The sequence below is a fragment of the Pelobates fuscus genome, chromosome 5 (assembly GCF_036172605.1).
Source record: "Pelobates fuscus isolate aPelFus1 chromosome 5, aPelFus1.pri, whole genome shotgun sequence".
NCBI classification, from domain to species: Eukaryota; Metazoa; Chordata; class Amphibia; order Anura; family Pelobatidae; genus Pelobates; species Pelobates fuscus.
In genome coordinates, this window is record NC_086321.1 from 191,052,923 (window position 1) to 191,079,324 (window position 26,402).

A 26,402-nucleotide genomic window follows, 5' to 3' on the forward strand; every position below is an offset into this window, starting at 1 on the left:
CCTCACCCTAAAAAATAGTGAGGGGGGAATAAAATTGCTAACCTGTAAAGTAAAATTAAACTTACCATTCGACGTCTTCTTTTTTCTAAAATCTTCATTTTTCAGCCCCAAAAAAGGCCAAATAAAAAACCATCATAGCCGTCGAACTAAAAATAAAATAAAAAACCCGAGCGCAAAAAAAAAAACCCGACGAAAAAGAAAAAACCCGAGCGCACAAAAAAATAATCCATCTTCACCCATGGAGGGCTCCGCGCAGACTGAGCTCCGCAGGGCGGGGCAAGGCTTATAAAGCCTTGCCCCGCCCTGCAATTAGCCTAAGAACACTCTGATTGGTGGGTTTAAGCCAATCAGAGTGCTCTTTGTCATTTTACAAGCGTGGGAAAGTTCTTTGGAATTTTCCCACGCTTGTAAAATGACACAGAGCACTGTGATTGGATGGCTTGAAATCCATCCAATCACAGTGCTCTGTGTCATTTTACAAGCGTGGGAAAGTTCTTTGGAATTTTCCCACGCTTGTAAAATGACACAGAGCACTGTGATTGGATGGCTTGAAATCCATCCAATCACAGTGCTCTGTGTCATTTTACAAGCGTGGGAAAGTTCTTTGGAATTTTCCCACGCTTGTAAAATGACACAGAGCACTGTGATTGGATGGATTTCAAGCCATCCAATCACAGTGCTCTGTGTCATTTTACAAGCGTGGGAAAATTCCAAAGAACTTTCCCACGCTTGTAAAATGACAAAGAGCACTCTGATTGGCTTAAACCCACCAATCAGAGTGTTCTTAGGCTAATTGCAGGGCGGGGCAAGGCTTTATAAGCCTTGCCCCGCCCTGCGGAGCTCAGTCTGCGCGGAGCCCTCCATGGGTGAAGATGGATTATTTTTTTGTGCGCTCGGGTTTTTTCTTTTTCGTCGGGTTTTTTTTTTTGCGCTCGGGTTTTTTATTTTATTTTTAGTTCGACGGCTATGATGGTTTTTTATTTGGCCTTTTTTGGGGCTGAAAAATGAAGATTTTAGAAAAAAGAAGACGTCGAATGGTAAGTTTAATTTTACTTTACAGGTTAGCAATTTTATTCCCCCCTCACTATTTTTTAGGGCGAGGGGGGTAGGTAGGGGCATTTTTTATTTGGGTGGGGGGTGGGTGACTAGGGGCTTGGGCACCCCTAGTCACCTTGAGGGGGGGGGGGGGAATTTACTTAGTGCCCCCACCCGCCGCCCAGGGGTGGGGGCGGGGGGAGGACAGTAGGTCCCCCCCCATTATCGTTATGGCCCCCACCCGCCACCCAGGGGTGGGGGCCGGGGGGGGGGGGAAGGACAGTAGATCCCCCCCCCCCCTTATTACTATTATGGCCCCCACCCGCCGCCCAGGGGTGGGGGCCGGGGGGTGGACAGTAGGTCCCCCCCCCCTTTTTTCCATTAGGGCCCCCACCCGCCGCCCAGGGGTGGGGGCCGGGGGCTGGAGGACAGTAGGTCCCCCCCCTTATTACTATTATGGCCCCCACCCGCCGCCCAGGGGTGGGGGCCGGGGGGGAGGACAATAGGTCCCCCCCCCCTTTTTTCCATTAGGGCCCCCACCCGCCGCCCAGGGGTGGGGGCCGGGGGCTGGAGGACAGTAGCCCCCCCCCCCCTTATTACTATTATGGCCCCCACCCGCCGCCCAGGGGTGGGGGCCGGGGGGGAGGACAGTAGGTCCCCCCCCCCTTTTTTCCATTAGGGCCCCCACCCGCCGCCCAGGGGTGGGGGCCGGGGGGTGGAGGACAGTAGGTCCCCCCCCCCTATTACTATTATGGCCCCCACCCGCCGCCCAGGGGTGGGGGCCGGGGGGTGGAGGACAGTAGGTCCCCCCCCCCCTTATTACTATTATGGCCCCCACCCGCCGCCCAGGGGTGGGGGCCTGAGGGGAGGACAGTAGGTCCCCCCTCATTCCCATTATGGCCCCCACCCGCCGTCCAGGGGTGGGGGCCGGAGGGGGAGGACAGTAGGCCCCCCGTCCCCCCCTTATTACCCTTTTTTTTTTTTTTTTTTTTTTTTTTTTACAGTGAGCAGCCACAGGCTGCTCACTGTTTAGTGGACATGCCCCTACTCGCGATATAGCGAGTAGGGGCATTGGGGAGATTTTAATCTCCCTTGTGCTATTATGGGGGTCATATTGACCCCCATAGAGTGAGGGGGGGACCTGGGGGGCTTATGAAGTGGTGGGGAGCTCTGCTCCCTGCCGCTTCTATAGTTACATATTACAAGGAGGGAGCTGCACGCCGGTAGCTCCCTCCTTGTAATAAACTGAACGAACAAACTAACACTGATACTCAGTGTTAGTTTGTTCGTCTGATTTTTTCTATTCATTCATTCGTCTGTCTGATGAATGAATGAATAGGTGAAATTCCCGTTCGCATGTCCAGGTGTTTCACTGGGCATGTGCGGGAATCTCAGGGCTATCTAGTGTGGGCAGATGACGTGTCCCACAGGGACTTCACCTACCCACACAAAGATGGCGGCGCCCTGAATAAAGATCGGGCAGAAAATAAAGAATAAAAAATAGGTAATGTGGGGGGCATAGGGGCATTTGGGGATGACTAGGGGGTCGATTGGATGTAGTTGAGGCGGGAGGGGGGTTAAAAAAAAAACGGAATTCGGCATGACAGTGCCGCTTTAAGGGGTTAAAGAATATAATTCAGTTTGTCGAAAAATTGCCTGATATAAAGTGAGGTTTTACAACGGCAGATTTAGGGTTGCTTATGTAGCCCTAATATAAAATTTACTTGCATCTGGTGGATATTGTGGGAAAAGGAGAGACAATATACAGTAGGGTAATAACTGCTTGATCCAAGGATAAACTTGACTGCCATTCTGGGCTCAAGAAGGAATTTTTTTCCTAGCTTGTTGCAAAATTGTGCTTTTTTTTCCCCTTCTTTTGGATCAACAGCAAAAAACAAATGTGAGGAAGGCTGAACTTGATGGACGCAAGTCTCTTTTCAGCTATGTAACTATGTAATATACTGCAGGCATTTTGGAAGATTGCAGAGCATGGAGAGTTTCACAGTATATACGGCCCAAAGGAGAGATTAATCTAATGAGACCATCTTAATGAAAAAAACAAGTGTAAAGGTCCATATAAATTACACAAAAGTGTTAAGATGTACTCTGCACACGCTGTATTTGGATTCTGATAAAGTAGGACACTCAAGACTTCTTCTATAGCCCAGTAAGGGCAAAAAGCTTATAACTGGGGCATTTGATATTGTATAAAAGTCGTAGTGGAAGCTAGATATTACATCAAACTACTTCAAATTACTTCAAAAAGTGTGGGTTTGTAGTGAAGTAATATTGTCTACTCGAATGCTGCTTAATACAAGATGATATAAGAATTCTTGAAAAACGAAAGAAGTCAAGCAAAAAGAAATCGAGGGCAGATATTTGGATAAATACCTGTGGATCTTGGCTGCTACGCTGGAGATTAAGGAAGAGATAAGAAAAAAAAATTATATATATTTTTTTTTTTTACTCTCTAGAAGTGTTATACAAATGGCTGTATGGTAATGGCAACCAAGAAAAGTGATTCCACGCAGGGAAATAGAAGAGAAAAAGAAGCTACACCAGAAAATTGAGAAACGATTGTCAAACCATTTTTCACCCCAAGATAAAGAGAAAATGCAGAAGAGAGTAAGCATACATGAAATAGAGATTTACAATGAGGACAAGTCACAGTCCTTAACACAGAGGAATAACAAGAAAGAATGGATGGAGAGTTCTACGAGAGATTCACAATTTATTGGAAAATTATTTTTATTTTCAATTTGACCATTTTTATTCATTTTGGGGTACAGAATGAAGAAGGGGTAGGGGGTGGCTGCATAGTATGCAGACAAAATTGTCCAGTATACGTTTACAAGTTAGACTTTGTTACATGCACAGTACAATGTGAACACGGTTTCCTCGTTTCGACACAACAGTGTACATCCAGTATTCCAAGTTTCAGCAACACAATTATGAACTTGGGGAGGGTAGGGTTACAGAAAAGAAAAGGGTATAGGGTTATAACATAACGTAACGTTAGTCCATATGCCGGCAATACTCTCATCGCATGATCTGTTTTTCTACAGTTAGCTTCCTCTCAGAGGGTGGTGACTGTGGTCAGAGAATCTAAATGTGTTTGTGGTGTCAAGTAGAGCCCTTGTAGCTGCGCTATTGGTCTTGTCCCTAGTGTGAGGGGGCATTCTATGGAGCGAGGGGGCATTCATTGGGAAAGGCCGGATGGACTATAGTCTAGCCCTGCTATACCCCGTGTAGCACATTCAGCACATGTGTTTATGGCATACTAAGATGTTTTGGAGAACACCTGGATGGAGCTGGGTGCTTATGCTGTATGGGGTGTTGATGGAGGAAGTTCAGCGCCCGCCACCTCAGTTATCGCTTACGTCTGTGCTGCCCACTGTCTCTGCCATCTATCTCCCACTATCTTGGTAGCACTACTTGCCCTAATTTGGAGGTTTGCCATCAGTTCATACCTCCAGTTGGTTGTGATTTCAGTTTTTGTAGGGGCAAGCGTTGTTTTCCATTTTCTGGCTATTAAAGTGTTTGCAGCTATGATAATGTGGAATAGGAGTTTACGCTCTATGATCGGTATCTGTTTGGTGTGCAGGATCTTAGTATTTGATATGTAATATCTTGACCTATTTCCCAGTAAGCTTGTATTTGTGGACATTGCCACCAGATGTGGTACATGGTACCCCCCGCTGTGAGACATCTCCAGCATTTGTTCGACGCACCTGGGTACATGTGTGCCAGTCTTGTCGGGACCAGGTACCATCTGTATTGCAGTTTGCGTGCGAGTTCGAAATGTGTCATGCATGCTGTGTGTGCTGTATATGCCTCCTGCCATTGCTCTCTAGTAAATTATTTGCCCAACTCTTTGTGCCATGCCTCCATGTAGGTGTTTGTTGGGTCCTGCTGTGTGTTAAGGAGCGCCCGGTACACTGCGGAGAAAGGTTTTTGTCGTTTCTGTGTAGTGAGGCATAGGGATTCTACGGTGCTGAGCGTGAGGGAAGATAAAGTTTACGTCGTCGTTTGCAAGTAAGACTTGAGTTGGAGGTATGAGAAAATGGTGTTGTGTGGTAATTGGTATTTAGCTCGAAGGTCTGGAAAGGCTCTCCAGGAGGAGCCCTCGTATAGGTCTGCCACGTGTATGCAGCCGCCACTGTGCCAGGCCTTGTAATTGAAGGAGGGGTTGCATAAGTGAACGCTGTATAGCGGGGTGGCCAGGGAGTGGTGGTGCCCGGTGTATATACTGCTCTGCATTGAATCCCATGTATGGAGGAGTAGTTTGGTGCTATCTAACATATCCGGCCAGAGGGGTCTGGTGGATTTAGGAGTCCAAAATATGTATTTAAGGCCTTTAGAGCATGTACCGTGTGCTTTCAATGGAACCCATTGGGGTATTTCGTGTGTGGCGTGTGCCGTGATTATAGATGAGATTAATGCCGCTTTGTAGTACAACTTCACATCCGGTAGGTTGAGACCTCCCCGGGATATTTGTCGGTGGAGAATGCGGGCTGCCACTCTGGGCTTTTTGCCTGCCCAGGCAAACTTTATAATACTTTTTCTGTAAAGTGTTGAGGTAGGACCGTGGGTGAGATATTTGTAGTTTGCGTATTAAGTAGTGGTATTTGGGTAATAGCATAATTTTTAATGCAGCTATGCGGCCATGCCATGACAGGAAGTTGTTTTCCCATGCTTGGAAAGTGCGAGTAAAGTCTTGCAACAGCTTGGTGTAATTGTGTTGGAACAGTTTGTTAGGAGTTTTGGTGATGTTAATCCCTAAGAATGTAATGTATTCCTCCCTCCAATCGAAGTGAAAGTTGGCTTTGATCGTGTTTACCATATGTTTGTCCATCCCTATGCACATGGCTTGCGTTTTAGTAACATTGAGTTTGAAGTACGCTTGGTTACCGTATGTGTCTATTAGGGCCATGAGGTTCAGGAGTGAGAAATGTGGTTGTGTGAGTGTAAGTAAAATGTCATCTGCAAAGAGGTTCGCCTTATATTCCTGGTCGCCGATTACTATTCCGTGTATAGCAGTGTGGGTCCGGATCATTTGCGCCAGTGGTTCTAGGGCCAACACGTACAACAATGGTGACAACGGGCAACCCTGTTGTCCCATTTGTTATCGTAAATTGCTCCAATATAAAGCCTGCGTTGAGTACGGGAGCTGCTGGTTTGGCTTATAGTGCATCTTTTACCGACATAAACGTGTCAGACATGTGGAATTTTTTCAATACTTCCTCTAAGAACGTCCCGTTTAGGTGGTCGAACGCTTTCTCCGCGTCTAACGAGAGAAAGAGTCCCGAGGAATTAAAGTACCTTCCTCGTGTAGAATGTCAAGTACCTTTCTCGTGTTGTCTGATCCTTGTCGCCCCTTGGTAAAACCCACTTGATCGTCGTGTGTGAGGGTAGGCAGTATGTTCCCTAGTCTGAGAGCAAATATTTTATCAAAGAGTTTTGCGTCTGAATTCAAGAGTGAAATGGGTCTGACATTTTGTGGGCTAGTGAGGGGTTTGCCGGGTTTCGGCAATGTAACTATGTGGGCTAGTAAAATTTAATGTGGTCGCTTGGTTCTGAGTGCTTCATTGAATACGTCTGTTAGGTGTGGTATCAGAGTTATCTGGAATTTTTTATAGTATGTGTTTGGGAAACCGTCTGGGCCTGATGATTTGCCAGAGGGCAGGGATTGTATTGTGCGTGCCAACTCGGCAGTGGTGATTGGGGCTGCGAGGTCCGATCTTTGTTGGGGGGGGGGGGGGGTAGGTGTGGCAGTTGTATCTCCACGAGATAAGCTTTCATTGGGTTTCATTGAGGGTTTCATTGGGCCTCTACTTTGTTACGCTTGGCCGGGGTGAGGTATATGGTGTGCGTTGGAGCAGACAGTAAAGTACCTCCAGTCCCCTGTGGTATGGGTTGATGCCAACATATGAAGAATAAAACATATGTAATTACAAACAGCAATTTAGAACAATCATGAAATAAAAACATAAGAAACAAAGCCATTATATGGCGTGAGCACTTAAGGAGTGTGTGGGGGTAAAGCCAATAGCTTCTGTCCTGCGTGAACTACCAAGAAGAAAGTGGTTGCAAAGGTCTTCCTGAGGTGTGTGGCAGCGGAGAGATCCCCGAAGATCCGCACTGGGTGAAACTCTTGCAGCAGGTCCTTCTTGGTTCGGCTCGCCCTCAGCACCAGGTCTTTTGCGTGATGATGCAATTTCAGGAGCACGTTCCCGTGGGGTTTCGGCCAGGAGGAATTGAGGTTTCGCCACTCTGTGAATGCGATCCATGAGGAGCAAATCGATTGGGAAGTCCGGTGCCAGTGAAAGAGCTCCGTGGCGTAGGCTTGCAAGTCTGGCGCGGAGACTGACTCAGGAACGCCTCTCAGGCAGAGGTTGCTCCTCCATATCAGCCAGTTGGCCTCGAGGTCAGCTGTTCTCTTGCCCAACTGTCTGAGGTCTCTGAACGATTTTTGGAGGGTGCCTTGGAGTTTGGCGGCCATGTCGTCAAACATGGTCTGTATGAGCGCAGGTGTGAGCGCTGTGGCTGGAGACTGAGGATCTCGGGCCTGATCCGAGTCTTCCTCTGCGCCATCTTGGCTATCTTCCAGGTGCATGGCCTTTGCTAGGCCCTGTTTCACTCCGAAGAAGTTTGCCTTTTCGGCCCGTTCAGCGTGCCTTTTCCCCTTGTGGTGTGACATATTCTTTGCGGGGGTAAGGCAGTCCTATGGCCACGCCTTGTTCCCTGTGTTATTTTGGGCTAGTTGCTTGTTTTGAGGGTCGTTTTCTTCGGAGCTAGCAGCACATGCGACTGCTATCGCCAAGATCCAGGACATGCCCCCTGGAAAATAATTCTTAAATGCATGTTTGCAAGCACAGCTAGAAAATATAAAGAAGGAAAGGCAATTAATGGTGGATGACTTTAACCCCTTAAGGACACATGACATGTGTGACATGTCATGATTCCCTTTTATTCCAGAAGTTTGGTCCTTAAGGGGTTAAGATGGAGATATCTAAAATAACAACAAAAGTGAGTGTATTGGAAGATAAAATTGAACATTCAGTAGTACTATATGGTGCACAGGAGGAAAAAATATTGAGCATGGCAAAGAAAGTAGCTACAATAGAAGCCAAAATCATTGACAGCGAGATAGGGCGAGGAGAAATAACATCAGAATAAGAGGAATTCAAGAAGTGACACCAGGAAATTTAGACAACTATTTAAAATAATTTTTCAAATTTTGGGGTGTACAACAGGGTAATGGAGCATACTGTACTGAAAGGATCCATAGAATTCCAAATGCCAGTAATATTCCAGCACACGCCCCGAAAGATGTAATTGCATGTTTACACTCACATAGATTCAAACAAGAAGTTATTACGTTAATGATTCAAAATATGAAGCAATTAAAATATTTAATGATCTGGGGGCGTGGCCTACAGAGCGAGCAAGCAGACGTGTCTCCTTTGAGCTCCGTAAGGGCCGGTGAGAAAAAACGACAAAGAGCCGCGAAAATAGCGATCCCGAAAATAGAAACGATACCCCCAACACATAGTGACGATGGGGCGCAAAAATAAAAGAACTCACCAGCAAGAAGCTCCCCGGCAGCAAGATATTCGGCTTTCCTTCGAGAGGCCGCAGGCACAGCGCCAGACCAAAATGGCGCCGGAGGAGCAGGGGACGCCGGAGCCTTCAGAGGCCTCCCAGGAGGAGGAAGACCCGCCGAGCTCGCCATGCTCCAGAGCGGAGTCTAGCCTATCTGAGGCCGACGAGGATGAGACACCCTCCACGAAAGGAGACATCAGGAGGCTGCTGACCGACCTCAGGAAGGTCTGGAAGGAGGACCTACAGGCAGCCCAGGCGGAAATAGGGATGATCCGTCACAGGGTGCAGGAAATGGAGGACAGAGAGGCATCCAGAGCTCAACACATACAATCCACAGACAGCAGACTGGAAAGCCTCTCCTCCCAGGTACAACAACTGACCCAAGCAGTGACCACACTAGAAACACGCCACAGACAAAAAAATCTGCGTCTCAGAGGCGTCTCAGAAGAGATACCGGATGAGATGATACTTACCTTTGTAAGAGACCTAACAAACACTATGGGCATCACAGACACCCCTGCACAACATACCATAAGCTCAGCATTCAGAGTGAGGAAGTCTGCTGCGGCTCCAAGCAACGCGCCTAGAGATATAATAGCCGTATCCAGAGATATCTCAGTAAAAACAGCGATTATGAAACGATCCAGGGAGGGGGGACCGGTACAACATAAGGGCCAAATGGTCTCAATATATGCGGACATACCGTTCTCTGCTCTAATGGAAAGGAGGAAGCTGGCCTCAACCGCCAGAAAACTAAGAGAACACTCCATAAGGTACCGCTGGGGGCAGGGGGGATCACTGGTAGTGACCAGTGGAGACGCAACTACAACACTGACGTCAGCAGACGATCCTGTGCCCCTGTTGCAGAAACTTGGGTTCCCACCTCGTACACGAACAACCGCTGAAGAGACGCAAGTAGAGTCACCCAAGAGAAACAGAGAGCCCACGGCCAGCGGCACCCCTGAGTCCCGGCAAAGATTGCTCTCACCGGCCAAACAGACACAACCCACAATGAAGGGCAAGGACACCAGCTCAAGCAAACCGCGACATGTAGACGGACAATTCAAAGTTCAGAGACTCACATACCAGAAACCAAGCGGGATCAACACAAAGAGCTATTGAAGCCTGCTGAACCTTCCCAGGCGCCCGGGCTCATATCGACGGATGTATGCCTAGACACAGAACTATTCCCACCAAGTTTTCCTGTATTTAGGATATTTCCAGATTTTCATCACCCATTCATATTGTTTTTATTGTGCATACCTATGCCTCACGTACCTTCACAATGTCTTGTAAATTGTTCTTTATGACGTATACAGTCAAATGTGCCACTACATCAGTGCTTAATTACCTTACCCATAATATGGTAAAGATGTTTACTGCAAAATAATTTCAATAAAATTCAAATTGAAAAAAAAAAAAAAAATATTTAATGATCTATCCAAAAGCACAAGAATGGCCAGGAAAAACGTCTCACAATGTACTATATTCCCTGTGGGACTATGACTGACTTACAGAGAGAAAACTGAAACTTTTAAAGAAGTACAAGGTCTGCAATTATGGTTACAGGTTAATATAAAATGAGGGGAGTTTTATGATAATGCCGGACTCCCTTCCCCTTCTACCCCTATCTGGGGTACAGGGAAAAGGGACTCTGGTATAGTATACTATTGTTTTCCTTTTTTATTATTATTACTCTCTCTGTCTTCTAATAGTGTGAAAGACTAGATTAACTAATCTAGGGATATAAAATAAGTGGTGGTTAGATTTAATGGAGTGACTAAGGTAATACACAAGTAGGATTATAAAAGGTTTTCACCCTCAGTGTAAATATAGAGGAACTGTAAAACTACTATAGGCCCTGTAACAGAAATAAATGTGACCAATCATATTATCATATCAACGTTCAACACATAATTTATGCACAAAATATACTGTTTTGTTTTAATGTATATGTATGTAAAGGAAAATGTATTTCCTATTTACCGTAATTTTCTTTTCCTGGTCATAGGCCATGGCAGCACAACTATGGGTAGCTCCTCCTTAGACAGGAACCTAATAAACAGAAGGTATAAGTAACCCCTCCTACCTCTCCTACCCTCAGTCTTGTTTCCAGCAACATCCCAGGGCGGGATCTTTGTGCTGCCATGGCCTATGACCAGGAAAAGAAAATTCTGGTAAATAGAAATAAATATTCATTTTTCTTGGCCATATGCATGGCAGCACAACCATGGGTAATACCCAAGCAACAACCAAGTGAGTGAAAGAAGTACACAAGATTTCCAAAATATGAATGCAAATTAACAACACACACACCTCACAAGGACTTGAAAAACTGATTGCCCACTATTGCATCATTTTCAAATTGACCAACTCAAATGTACCCAAAGAAAATGTCTGAAAATTATTGGTTACGGGTGGGATGGGTAGGAGGGGTTACTTATACCTTCTGTTTTAATTAGGTTCCTGTCTAATTGGGGATAGGGAGGAGCTACCCATTACTGTGCTGCCATGGATACGGGCAGCAATTTTTATATATATATATATATATATATATATATATATATATATATATATATATATATATATATATAATGTGTGTGTGTGTGTGTAAAACATATCAGCGGAAATGATAAACTAATATGCATGTTTACATTTTAAATGTGTATATTTCCAAAATATATAGAAAACGTGTATGTTAAATATTGGCAGTTTAAGTAAACAAATTGAAAGCATAGCTGACTTTTTTCTCTATTTTTAAGTGTGATTTGAACTGATCCAATGTTACATATTTCTTACATATGTCTCTTTGCTTTTTCGCACATCAAATCTTCAAGGTAACTTCATGCAGAAGTCCTCCCAGTGTTGATGCTGTAGACTCCCAGCCTCCCAGAACTCTAGACACTTCTTTTGTAGAAGCATTGGCACCCTTACCAAATACCTCTCCACCTCATTACTCAAAGATTGTACATCCGCAGCGAAGCACATTAAGCCGATGGGATTCGACAGCCCTACCAGACCATAGAGATCGCAGGCGGTTTCATGACCCCTCAAATGAATCTGAAGAACTAGTGAGTAATACATTCTATGGTTTTTCAAACAAGTAGTGCTTGGTAACCAATGTTTCTGGGGAAAAAAGCATATATTTCTACACACTCCGTTAATAACATCAAATAGTTCCTATAGCGTGTTATAGAATTCATGCATAGAATTGTTAATTCAGTTCCCACTGCCATGCCACAGACATGCAAGAACTGCTAGACATCTGCAACCCACAAATCTGTAGCAGTGTGAATGCTTATTTTTTTGGTTTGTGTATGGATGTGTTAATGGTGGTCTGTGTGCTAGGATAAAATAATGTATCATATAGTAATATGGTTTCGGATGTCTTAAGAACCTCTCAATTAAATTATTTTCTATTATACACACTATACGCTATGTATCATAGCTTGAAGAGACCTTGTCATGTTTGTACTAACTGTCATAGAAGATACGGCTCATGTTTACCTGTAGTACATGGTTGTTTTGCATTATGACACTTGTAGATAACTTGTAAATACCAAATAACATTCTGAACTAAATGTCTCTCTCTCTCTCTCTCTCCATTCTTAATCCTTCTTACAACTCATTTACCTCTTGGAATTCTCACATTTTCCCCATTGCTACTTTTACCCCATATAATATATCTCCGGTGTCAGGAACAAGCTAAAAGAATAAGACTAGAGCCAGAGTCTGAAGATCAAGACCAAAAAAATCAGATCCCTGATGAGCAGGAGGTGGAAGAGGAGCAGAACCCTGGAGACAGCAATGTGTAAGTGAAAACAGGTGCCACTGGAGATGAGGTCATTGCCTATGTAAGAAATGGTGGAGCAGTCACACTCAGGTTTACATCATATTAGTGAATCTGTTATTTAACCTGTTGTTGATTTGTCTTCTCTGTGCAGTATCCACTCTTACAAAAAGAAATGCAGTATGACCTCCAAGCTATGATTAAGGATTCTGTAAGCAATGGCACTAACAGAATTTTTGAATTACAAGCTTTGTGGAGACCCTCCCATGTATGAAATCTGACACGTTTCTGAACAAAAGGATGCATACAGCTCAGACTTGTTATGATACAGGGTATAAAGCAACATTTCAGCAGATAGTACATAGGTGTGATTATGGTAGGAGGGATAAAAAGAGAGGAAGAAGACACCATTCTTACAGGGAGTAGTAAATATTTGCTGTACGTATCAGAGAATAAGAGGGGGGGAGAAACATGAAAATGTTTTTATATAATACAATTATCTTTTACTTCTACATCACTGGTTAGTTAAAAGGAAACAAAAAATGCTCCCTGTTTTTTATTTTTTTATTTAATGCATTAAAAAAAAAAAATATATATAACCTCCAAAAAGATCCCTCCCAAAACAGGAGCATTTTATTGGATATGTACTTTATCTCCCAACAGCTGTCCGACTCCTAACAAACAATTGCTAGAACTGCCATCAGTAGCCGAGTCACAGTGAACCAGGTTGTGTGCAATGATCGCACAAGCCGTGTTCATAAGTTGTCTCTATCCTTTCCTTTGCTGTGTCCAAGCTGGTGTATGGCAAAAGATTTTGATATTTAGCTTGCAGATCTTTAAAGACAATGATACAAAGATATATTTATATTACGCTTGGCGTTATTTTTTCCCACCATAACTTTCTTGGTTTTTGCTTCGTAAGTAATGCTATATATAAGAAAGTTATGGTGGGGGAAAATAACGCCAAGCCAGTAACCAACCTCATGCTGATGAGTTGCATTAACAACCAAACAGCTGTCCATTGGTGGTTCATTGGCTTTGCATCTCTTCCTGGGTTATGTTTCAAAGCTGTTGTATACAGCAAACACAAACTCAAAGGAATCCATGTTGAACTAATTTGCATATTCCCACCCAGAATCCTTTGCAGTAGTAACGTCAATGCACATTAGAGATTTCTGTGGGAAAAGCAAGTCTTATGGCTTGACTGGTGTGCAGATCTGTGTTTAATAATGTATTGACTATCCACTGACTTCAGTTGGAAGGGGATTTTAATCACAAATTTTCCTTACCATAACTTTCTTGGTTTTTGCTCTCTCACTTGTGGGGCCTTTGCATTTTCTGTTGAGACCCCAGGGTGACATGCCCACTTTTATGGTGGTGGCCAGGAGCTAGAGGGATGTCCGGATGCTTGTATGTCATTTATCTGGGGAGGGTTGGTAGCATTATGCACTATGGGAAGAAGACAGGCCAGTGGAGGCAGTGTTATGCTCTGGGCGATTTTTCAGCTATGAAAACTTGGATCCAGGCATTCATATGGTTGTTACTTTGACACACACTACCTACCTAGACATTGTTGCAGACCACGTACCCCCTTTCATTGCACTGGTGTCACCTGATGGCAGTGGCCTCTTTCAGCATATACCCATAGCAAATAGAGAATGAATAAATGACTTCACAATTAAAAATAATTTAAGGTGTATCAAAATACATACATGCGCTGACATCTCCATGGAATTTGTTCTGCTGGCAGCAGCCATGTCATTGCCCTCAGCAACACGCCAGATGACATCCATCTCAGATATGGAGTCGGGGACAGTAGTCAGGAAGAAACACCTTTCCCATGTGATCGGAGGGGGGCCTGTAAGCTAAACAAACACACTCATTGACAGACACACACGCACGTACACTGACAGACACAGTGGAGTCCACTGGAGCTGCTTTGATCCTGTAATCTTCAAGCTCTTCTTGCTTTGCTCCCTTGTCCGCTGTTTATGATGCCACTGCTGGAGTGACGTCATATTGCGACTCCTGGCATCATAATAGGGCGCGAAGGAGCAGAGCAAGAATAGCTTGAAGAGTACAGCTCCATCAGCCGCCCACCTCGGAAGGTACGGGCTGACAAAGTCCCAGGACAGGACAAAATTCCTAGTTGCCATGGCAACCGGGCACCTAGGATTTCTCAAGCAAACCTAGGACATGGTTTAAATGGACAAACTTTAATGCATATTAGATTGTGCTCTATAGTGGTAAATATGCGCACAAAACAGTGATTATTATTATTATTATTGTTATTATTATTTTGTTATAATATTAAACAGTCACATTTAGAGAGTAGCAGTAACTTTTTTTAATAGGAAGTTTTGCCTTTGGTATTCATCCAAGCAAGATGTAAAATGTTTTGCCTTGCTTTTTAAGATGAAGTCTTGGTGGAAATGATCCAGAAACCATTATTGCAACTCTCTCATGTTTCACTGAACCCATTTCGTCAATACAATGAAAAGTGAAAGAGACCCCAACAAACTCATAAATTCTCTCACAGAAATACTGCTGAAAGGGAACAGACTCTTTATCTTTCCCTAAAGATGGAGGCCCCTCTCCTTGAACAGGGACACATTAGCAGTGATAGTGTTGAATTCTGCTTCCAGGTAGATCAAACTTTGAGAGGGATTGAGCTGACTGTCCTTCCAATTGATCAGTCATCCAGGGTCTTGCAGAACCAACTCAGAAGTGTAGGGTGACTCCCTGGCAGAAACAGCATATTGTCCGGGTAGTGAAAAACCTCTCCCTCTTCATGCTTATGAGGATTTTCAAAAATGTTCTTTAAAGAGCTGTAATTAAACTGAACGGAAGGCCCTGGAAATGAAAGAGATGATATTCTGTGGTGAGCCAGAGAAGATGGTGATGATCTTGACTTTGCAATGTGACAATAAGCATCCTTGAGATCTTCTGAAAGCATCCAGTTGTCTGGAGAAACCACCTTGATTATGGACGATGTTGATTCCACTTTCAAACTTCAGATGTTCAGAAAAGTTGTGAAGATACAATTAACCACTGGTGTTGTTAAAAAGATCCTGGAATAGAATCCCATGTCACATTGTTGAGAAGGTACCATTGTATTGACTCCTTGGTGAAGAATAGAGGAGGCGAACGCAGCGCAAGGTTGCATTCATCTCAAGATTTTGAGGAAGAGGGATATAGAGAAACCTATCTCGAGGTTGACGCAGGAATTACAGGAAACAACCTTGCAGGAGAATCTTCAGTATTCAGGAATACTGTACGGACAGTGTCCAAACCTCTGCAAAAATGAGTAGCCTTGCCCAGCACCCACCCGAGGTTGGTCTGCGAACCCATCAGAACTGTCTTCCAGCACAAATGGAATTTGAAGTCTTGAGACAATTGGGCTTGGACGATTACTGTCCAGGTTTCCAGGGTTGAGAGCTTGAAAATTGTTTCTGTGTGGTATTGATGGTTGTCTCTAAAGAAGGAGCCTAAAGGAATGCCTGTCAGATGGATGAGCTGTACGGAAGCATTTGTAATAACTCACTCATGTTCAGTCCTGGAACTCAGGTGCAATAACAGCTATCCCTTACAAGCACGATTCACAGAGATCCTGAGGTTGACAACAGGATTTTGTCGGATCAGTGATAGTAATGGGGCTTTAAAATCCAAGGCAATTGAGGTCCATAGGATGCTGACTGGGATGCAGCAGCCCCGGGCAGTATGACTGCTGCAGACTGGGCATCACGGGCGACCTAGTACAGGTGAGTACCGGCCGCGAATGTGACACCTTTCTACCTTTCAAAGTGTTTTGTTGTTTTGTTTGCTTTTTTTTTTAAATATGCTCTCATCTAGGTATTTACCAAAAAGCACATGTCCTTGAAAAGGCAAGATACACAAACTATTCCTAGATGCCACATCCGCTCCCCAAGACCTAAGCCATAAAGCTCTCCTGGCAGCAACAGAAAGGACCTTATTATGAGAAATAGATTTCACCAGGTCAACTGAGACCTTTGTGCAAAAGCTAGTTTGGAAATGTTAAGGGAATCTAGGAGGTCTTGATGTACCTGAAATGTCCTTCTCCAATCTCGCCAACCATACGCATAGGGCTCTTGTGACCGATGTCAGGAGCATCTGAAGGATGAAGACCAGCCGCAATGTAGGCTTTAGAGCGGTTTAAATCTATTCTCCTATACATAGGGTCCTAAAGGGAACCTGCATCATCAACGGGTAATGATGGTTTCCTTGCCAAGTGGACAATGGCGGCATTGTAAAAAAAAATTATTCTTTTTATTTAAGTTTTACTCCCCTATGTAGGTCCGCAAAATGCCTGCTAGAGGAAGGCTCCTCTTGCTGAGGCTATTGCAAACTAAGGCATCCTTTGACAGCAGCTTTTAGCTGATCAATTATCTTTTGATCCAATGATTCCACAGGATTGGAAAGTTCTTCATCGAATTATGAATCTATACCTTCAAATGTAGAGGAATTGTCTTCCTCTAATAAGAAATCCTACAGCCGATCAGATATATCAGAGGTCTTGGGCCATTTCGGTGCTTGACCACCTTTACTGCACCTTTACTGCACCTTTACTGATCCCCTGTGAAACAGTTGTATAATAATGCTCAAGACATCTGGAGAAGCGGAGGGTGAATGCATGGCTGGACTAATACAAGAGAAATATAAAATCTAAAGAAGACCAGCCATGCTAGAGAGCAAGACTTCAAAAAAAACATTACCACTGTGTAAGTATCACTTATAAATCATAAATGAGTATGACAAAAAAAAAAAAAAGTGGGCAATCACAAAAACTGACAAAGCGTGGCACACTGGCAAAATGTGTGCAATTGTTTAGAAAGCTAACTGTCAGAGAGGTAGATATATTTATAAATCAAATAACCAGATACAGTGTTTAGCACTACAAGCAAACATCCATGTAGTGGCAAACACGTTCTTAAATTAAGGTATAATTTGTGGGGGTGTGGGGGGGTTGCATCCGCTTTCTAAAGACTTGCACACATTTGTTGCACCTGAGGCTTTTGTTAAGTATGGGAAATGTATATACAGCGCTACGTGATAAGTACTCTTCTAATTCAAATGAGGAATAAGAAATTGACATAACTGCTTACCCCAACCCTCCAGATTGTGACCTATTTCTATCCAGAGAAATAGAAGTCCTATTTAGAAGACGAAAACAGAATGAAATAAACAAGTAAAAGAGGAAAATATAATAAATTTAGAACAAGAAAAATGGATTAAACTTGATCACAAAAATGTCCAGATTCACAGATCAGACAACTACAGAAGAAAATTCAAAGTTATAGTAACTGTTACTTTAACAAATCAAAACATGCCATTGTAACTAAATTTTTTGGGGAAATAAAAAGACTACCGTAAGTGACGTAGGGTATAATATCTTCGATCCCCGAGCACATGAGCAAATGGACTGGAAAGACAAGAAGATAAATTTGGACTCCCAACTAAATGGTGGGTTCGCAAAATGCCAAAGAAGCCAGCCAAAATGAAGACTGTAGCAGAATAAGAAGAGGTGGCAATGCCTACACTATGTTGCCCTTCATTTTAAACATTTGGAAGGAGTGATCAAGGTCGCTCAAAAGCTGCTGCCCTGCAGGTCAATACAGCTGTCGTTGCCACCCTGGTCGCTTAGGGGGTGCCCCAGTCACCGTATCCTAGGCTTCCATGAGAGAGAAACTGAACTCCTCTGAGCATGAAACCAAAACTCTATAGATAAACTAAAAATAAATAAATAGCAAATGCTGCCTGTCCCAGGAGTGTGAACAGGAAAAAAAACAAATGGAATGAGGGCCCTATAATTTATTCTGTTCAATATGTGTAGGGGGCAGGGATAATACCCATAATGATGCTGCCATTGATAGGGCCAGGCAAACAAAATTCCAGATTCGGGCAGTTGCTGATTATTGGAGTCATGTGGAGCAGTCTTCATCAAAACCAATGAATGTGCATGCTGACCTCTTTTCATTAAGAACTTTGTCCAAATATCTGTAATTCGTTTTCCAACCACAGCATTTTTATATACAGAGGCATTGCATCTTTGTTAGAGATGGGGTTATGGCATTTTCCTTTCGACTCAAGTCCCAGATGGTCATGGAACCTAATAATGGCCTGTTTGTATACTTTCCTTTGAAATATATCTTCCTCCAAGATACCTAAGCCTGCCGTGTAAGCCTTTTCAGTATGTGATTCTTAGTGTTGCAGCAGATCCCTTTAGCATGTAAGCTCATTGAGCAGGGCACTAAATCCCTCTGTTCCTGCGCGTCCATTTGTCTGGTAACAATTACGTGTCTGTTAGTCCACCTATTGTACAGCGCTACGGAATTGGCTGGCGCTATATATATATATATATATTAAAATAATAATTAAGACAACACGTAATTGTCATTTTAATATGCTTTTCTTCGACTTTGATTTCCCTATCTTGTTCAGTGCAACCACATATTATATTGTCTAAAGTGTACGTGTCGTACACACAACTAAGGTTTATATTCAAGAGCATTACATTTCAATCATACATTGTGCTTGCAGAAATGCAAACGAGTATAAAGATTTTCATTTATTGCACTTTAAAAATGTGTCACCTTGAAGACACATTCACAGAGAGGGAGGGAGATAACAGTATTGTAACACCCACCCCATCCAATATTGCTTAACACCATGACAAGCAAAGACTAGTTGCACTAAACAATGTGCAGCAGGTAAAAAAATAAATGTTTAACCACTCAGAAGTCAAATGATTATGTAATATATATTTATGAATCATCATATATTTACTGCCTTAGGAGCTGTTGATGCTTGATGTAAGCCACTTATGACACTTGAAAGGACTTTCTTTTGATATATGTAGATGCACACCCTTTGTAAACCACTGAAAATGTTATTAGAATTATATATGCACACCAATAATTATAACGTGGATGTATATAAACTGATGGCAGTGTAGTTACTGTTTGTGTTTTTTAAGTAGTTCCACTCTTTCTTTCATTAGCGGAACTTTTGGCTGCGGTAAGAACTGATTGTTCCATCAATCCCCTACTGATGTTTATCGGAGATCAAAATCCACACACCAGACCCGGGAGGCTCACGATTAGTGCCGTCTCTTTCTGGTTATGGACTGGCCTATGTGTAGCAACAAACCGCATCTCTCGGCTATACAGATACAAAAGTTCTCAACGGTGTTTTTTCTTTTTAAGAGTGACCAATATAGTGTTTAAAAATCAACATTTGTTATACATCAAGCATGTGAAACTCGCGGCCCACAATGGACCTCTTTGCGGCCCTGGCGAGCCGCGAGTACATGCCTTGTTGTTAAAGCAGAGTAGGCAGCTGCTTTCTCCACATTGCAGGTGCCTACTCTGATAAAACTTACCCGGCTGGGGAGGATGGCCAGCGAGGGAGCTCAGTGTTCCTGCTCCTCACTGCTCCCTCGCGCACGCCGTCTGTAGTAAAGCCGGGCACCGGAATATGAAGTCATATTCCGGCACCTGGCATCACTAAGCTGCGCGTGAGGAAGCAGTGAGGAGCAGATAGAAGATCCCCACTAGACCCCAGGGAGAGGCCCCACATCGGCTCCCAAAGGTAGGGAGCAAAAAAGAAGTGTGTGTGTGTGTCAGTGTTGCATTGGCTGCGACTGGACAGTGGAGTACCTGGATGTGCATGGAGGCACGCAACGCCACGTCACATTCCGACGTGACATCGACATGCTCCACCTTCACAGGGTTTCAAAAAGTAGCGGGAGGATCAGATTTAGCACAGGTTGCGGACGGTGCCATTTAGCTAGAGGGGGGGTGCTGTGATTTAGTAAAGCGGGAGGACTGGGGTTTAGTAGAGGGGGTGCTTTTTTTATATATATATATATACTGTACTTTTCAGTAAACTTAAGTTGGTTTATTTTTTTGCGGCCCACATAAACTTAAACCTTGTTTATGTGGCCCATGCTAGACTTTGAGTTTGACATGCTTGTTGTACACAATTATCTATCTTTCATTTTTTTTTATTAGTTTAGAATTCTTACATGGAGAACTGTAACTATAGTACCAACACATTTTGCAGTGTTTTACAATTCTAGTAAAGGATGAGGGAGGCCCTACACAAACCAGTTACAATCTGAGGATTTGAGGTAGGTAGATGGATATACATCACTCCCAATTTTAAGGGTTTGTTAACACTCCTATTTCCAGACGATATATTGTATCTAGACAAAAAAAATTGGCAAAGGCTTGGAAATCTTTGTAACAGAGCTCCTGTACTCCGATAGAGTACCACCACCCAGTCCACTTCATAGCCACTTGCAGGGACCTTGGAACGCTTCCACCCCAGTCACCGAAGCTTGACTAGGGTCTCTCAGGAGCTCTTCCACCCGACCTGGCTAAAGCTCTCCTTCCAGGACCGGTATTGCCCCCTGTGCCCATTCCGCCCCAGTTCTCCTTCCAGGAAGGTATCGTCCCCTCTGTCTATTCCATCCCAGCCTTTCTTCCAGGCAAGTATCATCCCCTCTGCCTATTCCTCTGCAGCTCTACTTACAGTGTTTGTTATTGCCTTTACAAAGTCACTTGCGGCTCTCAGCTAGCTCTCTTGACTTATCCCAGGGCTTCAGCCAACAAACTGGTCCAAATACTCTGTCACTATCCCTAAAAATCCACACATGACACAAGTTGCAAAAGGAACAAAGCTTTAGTTTTACTTGGGATTAGTCCCATAAAGCTTGCTGTGACAAACTTAATAAAATACAAATAACCAAAACATGTCAGAAAACATACAGGAAATTATAACAACATATTTAGAAACGGGTGGGGAAGACCGTATTAAACACAAAATAGTTTTCCTGCCTGCAGAATTGGCAATATGCGAAACTACCCGAATATGGAAATTAGCAAGCTTTACTATTCAGGTAGTGCATATAACCATTGTTAGATCCTTGCAACCAACAGGTGGCGCTCTACAGGCTCCACAGCCAAATCCACCTAGTTGATTGCAAGCATTAGTAAGACAAGAGAACACACTAACATTTAACCCCAAACAACCACATTACACACACACACCCTGCACCCACAATGGACACAGGGTTACTTAAACATAGGAATCATCCAGAGATCTAATTACATTCTCCATCTTAATCTCCTGATGTTCGTGAATTTTCTTTCTTTTTTTTTTTTTTTTTACACACACATGCTGAAGAATACGGCCCCCAAATCGACAGTAAGACTTTAAAGTGTTACTTCAAGCATCATAACCACCAGTCAACTGTAGTGGTTATGACTTCAGGAGTACTTTGCACCATTCCCCATTTAGCAACGATTTGCCACTTACTTGGGTCCTGCCAGGCGTCAAACTTCCAGGTGTGGCTGCTGACTAGTATCTGGCTTCTGCATATCCATCCACTCATTCACTAACAGTGTCAGCTGATCACTCTTAGCCAATTAATTAATGTGCAGAAATAGTCACACTTGTTCTGGGTAAGCTATTTACACTGCCTGAGATGGATTTACACCCATGGCAGTAAAATAAAATATCATAGTGAAACGCTACACATGCAGACCCCAAGCGTCATGGCCAATTGGAAACACTGAAGTGGTTATGGTATTGATGTTACCCTTTAAGCTCCGTTCAGACGGTTTCTTAATTTTGCTGCTTTACAAATTAAAGTTAAACCACCAAATATTTTTTCAATCATTAACCCCTTGAGGACGCAGGACGGTTCAGGACCGTCATCGGCATTTTTGCGTTGCCGACCGACGACGGTCCTGAACCGTCCTAAATTTAAAATGTACTTACCCGATCGCCGTCGTTCCCCCGGCGGCGATCGGCGGTGCTCCCGGTGTGGGGAGACTGCCTGCAGCCCAGACAGTCTCCCCATGGCGGTTTAGGACCCCTGGGGCCATGTGATCGCCCAACAGGGCGACCACATGGTCACAATAGGTGTCCATGTCTCTGCCTGCAGGGGGACTGTCTGTGCTGACAGGCAGTCTCCCTGCATGTGTAAAATCATAAAAAAAAAATAGTTATAGTTAATAAAAAAAAATATATTATTATATATGTGTATATATATGATATATAGACATATATTATACCTATATAATATATGTCTATATATCATATATATAATGTCATGCTAAGTGTATTTTTATATTAATATGTACATATATTAATATAAAAATACACTTATAATTAATTTGCACACGTATATATATAATATATATAATAACTATATATATTGTATATATATATTATTATAAAATACGAATAATAAATAATTTAAATTAAATTAAAAAAATTAAAAATAATAATAAAAAATTGAAAAAAAATTATATATCTATACGAAATTTTATTCTAACTGTATTTTGATATTAATATATATATATTTATATCAAAATACACTTAGAATGAAATTGTATATATATCTATGTATATTTAAATAAATAAAAAGAATGCGAACTATTCATATGTCGATATACAAAATTACATAAATAATTATATAAATATACACGTAGACTTCAAATATATAAATATGCATATATATTTAAATTCTACGTGCGTATTTAGGTAATATTTTTACATAATTAAGTTATTTTATTGATTGCAATTTAAGGGACCTGCCTGCCAACCCAGGCCGAAAGACCAGAGAATTTAATTTGCTATCACTGTATTTTACCCTGTAACGTTCTACGACACCCTAAAACATGTACATGGGGGGTACTGTTTTACTCGGGAGACTTCGCTGAACACAAATATTAGTGATTCAAAACAGTAAAACATATCACAGCGATGATATTGTCAGTGAAAGTGAATTTTTTCACACACAAACAGCACTTTTACTGATGATATAATTGTTGTGATACATTTTCCAGTTTAGAAACACTAATATTTGTGTTCAGCAAAGTCTCCTGAGTAGAACAGGACCCCCCATGTACAGGTTTTATAGCGTTTTTGAAAGTTACAGGGTCAAATATATCGGTCAAATATTTTACATTGAAAATGGCCAGGTTGGTTAGGTTGCCTTTGAGAGCGTATGGTAGCCCAGGAATGAGAATTACCCCCATGATGGCATACCATTTGCAAAAGAAGACAACCCAAGGTATTGCAAATGGGGTATGTCCAGTCTTTTTTAGTAACCACTTAGTCACAAACACTGGCCAAAATTAGCGTTCAATTTAGTTTTTTACTTTTTTCACACACAAACAAATATGAACGCTAACTTTGGCCAGTGTTTGCGACTAAGTGGCTACTAAAAAAGTCTGGACATACCCCATATTGAATACCCTGGGTTGTCTACTTTTAAAAAAATATGTACATGTGGGGTGTTATTTAGCAATTTATGACAGATAATAGTGTTACAATGTCACTATTGATACATTTTAAAAATGTATGTTTTGAAACCGCAATATCCTACTTGTACTTATAGCCCTATAACATGCAAAAAAGTAGCAAAAAGCATGTAAACACTGGGTATTTTTAAACTCAGGACAAAATTTTGAATCTATTTAGCAGTTTTTTTCATTCGCTTTTGTAGATGAGTAAAAGATTTTTCACATAAAATTCAAAAAACGTGTATTTTTTTCAATTTTTCATCATATTTTTTCATTTTTTTTAAATTAAATTAGATGAGATTATATAAATAATGGTATGTAAAGAAAGCCCCTTTTGTCCTGAAAAAAACAATATATAATTTGTATGGGAACAGTAAATGAGAGAGCGGAAAATTACAGCTAAACACAAACACCACAAAAGTGTCAAAAAGATGCCTGGTCGCAAATGTACAACATCGCAAAAAAAGTCCAGTCCTTAAGGGGTTAAGCGGAAAAAAAAAAAGATAAGTGAGTCATGTCAGCCATGCAGTGTCCTAAGAGTGCTCCGGATTTGCATATACGTTTTCATAGCCTCTAGGCTGATTGGAGCTCCACTAAGCTTTAGTTGGACATAGAATCACCTGTAGACTATACCTAGCACACTACCAGATACAATTGTGTTGTGAGGACACGTTCATGGAAAATTGACGCATTGATTTATAGCCTGGTAAATCCAGAGGATGGGAGAGGCAGCCGATCCACCCCTCTGTCCCGCAACGACCAGAGTTGTCCAGAATGCTAGCTAGTGCCCTGTCCCGCCTTTGGGACAGTGGGGGTGATCCTAGTCTGTACTCAGGGGGCTTAGTGGTGCTACTGCACAACTGAGTCGAAGGAACTTGTGCTCACTGTATTCCGGCATTGGAAACTGTCCTGCTTTGTCCAAGCTGGACATGACCTTACAGAATTTTGGGTGAAGTTGAGGCATCGATTACCTGCAGAGGCAAACTGGTGTCTCCCCTCCAAATCCACCTCTAGGGACCAGGCAGCATTAATGCCTGGTCAGGCTCGACCTTGGAGACCCAGGGCAGTACATGCTACAGTGGAGAAGGCTGTGTACCAAGCTAGTTCAGGCAATGGCGTTCAGGAGAAGTGCCCTGAGCCTCATTGGGAGAATGAGACCTCAAGATCCAGTGCTGTCATACTACCTCATGGGCCTGTTCCACCGCCTCAGTAAGATACAGCATCTACCTGCTATTGGGCATGAAATATTCCCTTCAAATACGGGACTGTACTCTGCCCTTGGAGGGTATCGGCTGAAGTGGGTTCGGATATCAGAACTTTCCTTGACAAATGTTGGCTATCTTTCCTCCTAAAAAGAGCAACCGCAATACAGGCACATATTATTTTTTTTTTTTTTTTTTTAGTTCATTGTTCCTTTAGATACCGGCGTGCTGTATAATTATTTCAGGGGCCTCTTGGATAGATAGTTTGGTTGTCTACTCAACTGTTCCTCTACATCTATACCTTATAAACATATCGGGTTTGTAACATTAGGGCCTGTAATCTGTCCTCCTTGCTGATTCCATTCTGCTTGTACTCCTAATTTTCTCAGAATATTTTATACTCCGTTATACCTTTTTTATTTGCAGCGCCGCTTTTACGAGTCGATATATGCCCATATTACTACTAGTTCTGCTACCAGTTTAACAACTACTTTAAAGTTTTACCTAGCTATTGGTGGCTTAAAACCGTTAATAATTAAACAAAATGGGCAGTAATGGTTAAACATGTGCCTTGATGCCTGGTAACCAAATGGCCTAATATGCCTATTACTGTAATTTGCTTTTGACATGATAAAGACCTGTTTGGTCGAAACGTTGATCCATATTGGCAACATTCTAAATACACTTATCGGATTTGGAAATCCACTGAGGGCCCTCATCTTTGTTATATTTCATATACTCAGCGAAGAGCAGCACCTTGGTGTAAGTTTTTTTTGTTCACTATTTGAGGATTGAGTGCCAGACTTACTATTTTCTATGCATATGCACTCACTGGTCTTCTTAATTTGCAAACTTTATTCAACAGTTCAGTAACTTTACAGTATTAACGTTTCTGTTCTCATCCGGACTTTCATCAGGAGATATATATAGCGATTTTTATAGCACTTTTCTCCTGTTAAGACTCAAAGTATTTTACAAATATACAAACATAAAAGTTAAGAGTTTCTGATGGTCCTGATGATCTTTAGATTTTTTTTTTTTTTTTTTTTAAATCTGTAAGGACGGTGCCTCTCGGAGCACGGTAAAGAGTTCCAGAAGGTCGGGGCAGTGTGGCTGAATGGCCTGGAACCTGAGTTTGTCTTTATTCTAGGCACAGACGGGAGGGATTTGCTGGCTGACCGAAGTGAACGAGATGGAATATTGGGTGTGAGGGTCTCTTTCAGGTACTGAGGGCCTTGATTGTTTAAGGCTTTGGAGGTCAGCAGGCCAATTTTAAAATGTTTTCCATTAATTATTTTTATATAGCGCCAACAAATTCCGTAGCGCTTTACAATGGGTGGACTAATTGTAACCAGACAAGTTTGACGCACAGAAACAGAGGGGTTGAGGGCCCTGCTCAATGAGCTTACATGCTAGAGGGAGTAAGGAAAAGTG

General features: G+C 42.6%; 1 protein-coding gene across 1 annotated transcript in view; it reads left to right on the forward strand.

Moving 5' to 3' along the window:
• The window catches only part of LOC134612162 (microtubule-associated protein futsch-like), an 87,908-nt gene extending 75,278 nt beyond the window's left edge, over positions 1–12,630 (forward strand). Inside the window, exons 7-9 of the mRNA XM_063456518.1 lie at positions 11,478–11,711; positions 12,339–12,451; positions 12,585–12,630. Coding sequence (XP_063312588.1) covers positions 11,478–11,711; positions 12,339–12,451; positions 12,585–12,630 — 393 coding nt within the window. The remainder of the gene's footprint in view (positions 1–11,477; positions 11,712–12,338; positions 12,452–12,584) is intronic.
• Positions 12,631–26,402: the final 13,772 nt, after the last annotated feature.